The sequence below is a fragment of the Pteronotus mesoamericanus genome, unplaced genomic scaffold, assembly GCF_021234165.1.
Source record: "Pteronotus mesoamericanus isolate MK-2021 breed Mesoamerican mustached bat unplaced genomic scaffold, CSHL_Meso_final contig_53, whole genome shotgun sequence".
NCBI classification, from domain to species: Eukaryota; Metazoa; Chordata; class Mammalia; order Chiroptera; family Mormoopidae; genus Pteronotus; species Pteronotus mesoamericanus.
Genome location: NW_026555195.1, coordinates 7,082,335 through 7,088,334, shown reverse-complemented (window position 1 = coordinate 7,088,334; position 6,000 = coordinate 7,082,335). Strand labels below are relative to the sequence as shown.

At 41.5% G+C, this 6,000-nt stretch overlaps 1 protein-coding gene across 1 annotated transcript in view; it reads right to left on the bottom strand.

Moving 5' to 3' along the window:
- Window positions 1-585: 585 nt before the first annotated feature.
- Window positions 586-6,000, bottom strand: part of JHY (junctional cadherin complex regulator) — a 73,531-nt gene continuing 68,116 nt past the window's right edge. The window contains exons 6-8 of the mRNA XM_054579424.1: window positions 3,498-3,578; window positions 2,599-2,727; window positions 586-783 (exon numbers count right to left, since the gene is read on the bottom strand). Of these exons, the coding sequence (XP_054435399.1) occupies window positions 586-783; window positions 2,599-2,727; window positions 3,498-3,578 (408 nt within the window). The remainder of the gene's footprint in view (window positions 784-2,598; window positions 2,728-3,497; window positions 3,579-6,000) is intronic.

The window sequence follows — 6,000 nt, the reverse complement described above, 5'->3', positions numbered from 1 at the left end:
TCTTGATGCTCTGTTGGAAGAACATTGGGATTTGTTCTACTTGAGTAGGCACCTCTAGGTATATCTTCATTTCTTCTGATTTTATATATAAAACCTTTGCTAAATTTAAAGACTTCAGAAATATTTTGGAAGTGGCATCTCAAAATATACTGGTGATTAGTCCAATTTGAGTTAATTTTAGCAGAAACTGAAGTGTTTATACTTTTTTTATTATCAGGAATGTAAAAGAGAGAAACACAAGTTTCTCTTGTTTCTGGGGAATTTCCAGGTTTTCATTATGCTAAGGAAGGGTAGAGATTATTTAAGAAATCAAAAGATCCAATATAAAACCAAAAGGCTTTATTCCCTAGTTCTTACTCAGCCCCAAATTCTGATTTGAAAATAAATAATTTTAGATTTCCTTCCTAGAAAGTAAAATACAGTACCATAATGTAACAGGGCCCCATATTTTAAATCCCATGCAAAGCAAACAGGGACTGCAGTTTGATTTTGATAACAGCTCGTCGCTCTCAGTGCAGAGAGGCTGGGTGGAGTTTCCCTGCTGCGTGTCCATTCTCAGGGTGCTTTTGGTCCCTGCACATGTGTCTAGACAATGTGAAGGACTCTGAAAGCGGCCACGGCTTGCTTCTCCCTCTCGTGTCTGCTCTGCAGCATTTCCAGCAGTGAGATTCCAGGCAGAGCATCTTCTTTTCCAGCATAGGTTGGGATTTTCCTGTCCTTTGACATGTGATCAGTCAGATGTGAAGGTTTGGGTTTGGGGATGGTCTTAGCATATTCCAAAGCCTGGAGGCATAAAGAAAATCTTATTTGAAATATAGGAAGTGAGCCCTGGATTCCTTAAATTCAATCTAGTTTATTGATAATGTAAGTGAAGGCTAGTGCTACAATAATGTATTAAGATGTGGATAGAAATGGAGATCAAACGGAAAATGCAAATAATGTGGTATAATGTACAGTTTAAACAACATAAATTAGCCACAGAAGAATTAGCTGTGAAAAAGAATTGAAAATGGTACATACAGTTATACCTTTCAGTGTCTTCTTTATAAAACAAAATTTTATTTTGTGTTTGAAAATAGATTTCTTTCACATTTGATCTTATTAAAACAAAATTTTTCATAAGGCAATATTAACAGGCCTTTCTATCCAAAGAGGACTCATTACCGCTTAAGGCCAAAGACACCACCGCAGTTGATATAAAACTGTGCCTCCATTACTATACCAACTGTCCTAGGCTCTTAGAAATCTAGCAAGTATGTAATAGAGGCTAAACATCATTCTTTTTCTTTTTTTCAGTACACCTATATAAACCTGGATACTGAAAAAGGCAGTGTTCTTTTTTTCTGAGTGATGTCAGTTCTGAAAGATGTTATAATAAGAATAAGATGACTAGATAAGATTTCTAAATCTGCCTTTATATCAGTTTTATATTTTGATAAGAGTTCCTTGATGGCTAAAATAGGAATGGATAGTATGTTTAGGTCGTAGAGGGGAAAAAAATACTCTCAAAACAGAACAACTCCAGACTTCTCAGTTATGTGTAGGTGACTTCTGTATGAACTTCTAATTACAGACTTGTTGCCTTGAATCTCGTCATGAAAAAATAGTGGGTTGGAGGAAAAAATTAAAAATGGCACCATGGAAACTCAAGTGGATTGAGGTCTTCAAGGTCTGTGGAAGAAAGGCAATAAACAAAAAATATGCTGATCTGGCCCCCGCTGGTGTGGATCAGTGGTTTGATTATCAGCCTGTGAACCAAAAGATCGCCAGTTTGATCTCAGGTCAGAGCACAGGCCTGGGTTGCAGGTTAGGCCCCCAGCTGGGAGCATGGGAGAGGCAACCGGTGGGTGTTTCTCTGGCCCGTGGATATTTCTCTCCCTCTTTTTCTCCCTCCCTTCCCCTCTCTCTAAAAAATAAATAAACAGAAAGAATACGATGATCCGTGAATGAGAACATGAAGTACTGATTCCTAAAGAACCAAAGGGTCCCTTGTCCTTATTGGGACAGAGGCAGAGACCTGCTCTGCAGAGCTCCGCGTCTCCACAGAACAATTTCCTTCACGTCATGACTTATATAGTTGGATGAGTCTGACCGAGAGGGAGAATTCTATATTTTGTGAAATCATTTTTCTTGGATAAAGGAAGCTAAATATTACAACTCCTTAGGAAAAAATGTGGGAGAATGAATTTGAGAGAAACAATGAAGGGCTTTTCTTTGACGTAGGCACCATGAACAGCACAAAAGCACTAACTTTCTTTTAAGATTTACTCAGTGGTAGAAAATGAAATTGACTGAAACTACCAATCCCGATTCACTAACAAATCACCTTACTATTCAATTTTTATGTGTGACACACTGGGACTACTACACTAGAATAAAACACATAGAGGAACGAAGATAATAATAAACTTCAGGAAAAGGAAGAGGCTAACCTCGTAGCCTCCTAGGCGTGTGTATCATTTTTACAACCAGTGACAGATGGCAGCCGAAACGTCCCCTGTGTTCACAAACCATGACAGAATTCATGACCTCGTGAGGTAACGAAGGTTTCTTTTTCATTCTAATTGAAAAGGTAACTGCGTTAGTGAGATTTCTTACCTTCTGCCGAGAGACGGTGGATTTGTTTTCTGTTTTTGTTGTTTGTGGCTTTGACAGAATGGACAGTGTCTTCGTGTTGTACTCCTTAACCTGTTTTGCATATTCCTTTTGCTGTATCAATTTCTGCATCTGTACAGAGAAATGCAGTTACAGGGACTCGCTGGGCCTGCTGGATCTCTGGGCTCTTTATTTAAAGCGGCGCTGCCTTCAGTGAGCCAGGCCCCGTTCCTAGCAGTGCGGGGAAGCGGGCGCCAGGTGCTCAGGCACGGCAGGGAAACGGTTAAGTGATGTTTCTCCTAGAAGCAGCCTCTCTCTGAGGCAGAACAGCTCTGCAGTGCCCACCCAGTGTTCCCTTAACATTGGCTAAATCACATCCAGCCTCTTCTTTGTTGCATTTACCCAATTTATTTTCATTTTTGCTTCTAACTTTGAACTAGACTCTCTTTTTATGCCTTGAGTGCAACTGCAGTTAAAACACATTAAATGGAGATCTGCTTTCTCTTGAGGGAAGAGAATAAAGTGGATGCACTTTTCATGGGTCAGGAAACTCTTACCCTGAGTGTCTTCTCTGTAGCCGCTGCTCAAAATTACCACGATGACTCTGCTGGGAAAGACCTACAAGCGTATAACCCCCACGTCTCTTTTCAAGTGCGCAGGCCCTACTTTTCTGTGCCGGGCCTTCAACACTAAAAGGTGGGCGCATAAAACAGCATCGGCTGAGTAATTTTATTTTTCAATCAGAGAAATGCCTGGGTCTCTATTACCAGTGATATCTCAGAAGTGTCTCTATTCAGAGACATTTGAATTAGAACTTGGTTCTGGGGGCATCTTATACATTTTTGCTACAAGACAGATGGGCAAATCCAAGCCTGAAAGCACTGGATGCGTGTCACACTCACTTTATCTCTGATGGACTCAAGGTCGGGTCCGAGGCCTCCAAGCTTCACGTCTCTTTTCTGGTAACCTTTCGGCTTGGAACTCTAAAAATACAGTCACAGAGACAGTTTCTTTTAAGGACTCAAATGCCCTCCACGGCTGTCACTGCCGCCGCATAGGAAGGGAAGAAGGGAAATGGAGAACGGGGGCATTTCCTGACAATTCTTCCATTTTAACGGTGGTTACTGATAATAGTTTCTTTGGTGAGCTGACATGTTTTGACTTTTCCACTTCTGTAATTAAAAATTTTGAAATGGGGAACATTATGAAAAAAAATTTCAAGTGAACCAAGTGCTGTTCAGTTAACATTTCAATGTAACATGTACATATTACCACTTTGCTGCCATTACTACCAGTGTGTCTCGTCCCGTTCGGTTCACCGTACCAAACCACGGCCCTGGGAGAGGCAATCTGAGTCTACCAGGTGGGCATGTTGCTTCCAAATAGGAGCACCCTGTCTAATGATGTATAAGAAAGTAAACATTTCAGGGTTAAGAGTCTAGGCAGGACCTGCTGAGAAACTCGTTATATTCAGTGATTTGGATATTTTAAAAGGTCCAAATAATTTTATGTTAACTCATTAGTACTTTTGTCTTTAAAGGACAAAATAACACGAGGCAATTTAATTAATTGATTATGGCACTGAGCACAATAATAGGCAGGAAAAAAATCTAATACTCTCCTGACTATAGGACAGATTAAGCCATTTTTTCCAACTGCTGCTTTTAACATTACAGCTGACTTGCTACTTGCAGCGGATGCCCATGTGGGGAAACCAAACCCTTTTTCCTTGGGGTCTGTGAGTTTGTTTGGTGTCCTTCTGTGGGAAGGGTAGGAAGGACAACGCCAAAGGTGGTCGGGGTGACCATGATTATCTCAGTGCATGCCTAGGTCAGCGATTGCAGTGGGAGGGCAGAGGAGGAGCAGCTGTGCCCACTCCGCATGGCATCATCTATCGGCTAACTGGCAAGTTGAGTTTTGAAAGCTCCTGTTAATTAACTATTAAGTCCTAAGATAGACAATGTATCAAATGTGTCTTTTCCTTAGTTAGAATTTGACAGATAGTCCAGAGACTTAAAAATTTTTTTCTTCATAGTAGATACAGTTACTTCGTCTAATTCCCAAACCTTAACAGCAAACTTATGTCTTCACACTGTATGCTCAGTGGCTGCTGACAGACCACCGAGAGGTCATACCAATCAGTGTCTCCACTGTCACTTCCCACTGTGGAGGCTCAGAGCCAAACACTCTTTTCCCCAGGCCCCCAGCACTGAAGTCTGGCCCATGAGGAATGAGTGCAAGTTTTCTGGGTTGGATAGATGATGCATCTTAGAGAGGTTTTATTTGGTGCAGCCCCTCCCCTCTTTCCTTGACCTTGACTGGAATGCGGAAGTGACTCCTGGAGCTTCAGAGGCAGTCTTGTAGGCGGGGAAGAAAAAAAGAATTATACAAATACTGGTTCTGATGTTTTGAGATATAGAGCCATAATGCTAGCAACTACTTACTTGTGGATTAATTGTAAGAAAAAGAACCCATATTTTTGAAGTAGTTGTAAGTGGTAATTTTGTGACTTGTTGCTTAAGGCAAAATTTCTATAGTACTAGAAATTTTCTATGGTAAACTTCTGGGTGTCAAAGGGTCAAAATTATGTGTCACCTAAGCAGTACTTCTACACTGCAAGGATTGATTACAAGTTCTGTAAATAGAATTTGCTCAATTAGAATGTTAAACATTTATAGTCAAAACTCTTTCATCGCATCTAATTATAAAAGGTGAAAAAATATCCTTTCATAAAGAAGCCTTTGGACTAAAATAATTAGTGGCTTCTGGTCAAGATGGTGGTATAGGCAGACATGGCTTGCCTCTTTGCACAACCACATAAAAATTACAGCTAAAATATAGGACAATTATCACTCAGAACTCTCAGAAATTGAGTTGAATGGAAGTCTGACAACTATGGAATTAAACCATATCCATCGGGACTGGTAGGAGGAATGCAGATGTGGAACAGGTTGGTCTCTCACCCACATGTGGTGGATAAAAATTCAGGAGGGACATCTCTGGAGCTAGGAGTCCTAGCCTCACAACAGGCCCCCCAGCCCAGGGTTACAGTGTCAGGAAGATAAGTCCCCACAGTTTCTGCCTGCAAAAAACAGTAGGGATTGAGTTGGTGGAAGAAACTGCTGGGGCCCCCAAGTAGTTCTTATTACAGAACCCACACATGGACTCACCTACTCAGACCCACTCCCTCTGAGCTCTAGTGCCAGGGTGGCAGCTTGAAGGGCACCAGTGGCATCCTGGGAGAGGCTGAAGTGTCTGGCATGGGAATGAACAGAGGCCACTGTCCCTTTGCTGAGCTCTCCCCCCACAGAGCCATGGAGCCAGCAAACTGGCACCATATTTGAAACCCCATCAACCTGAATAACACTGTTTGACCCACCTTGGAGATCCCCAGAGACTCTGCCA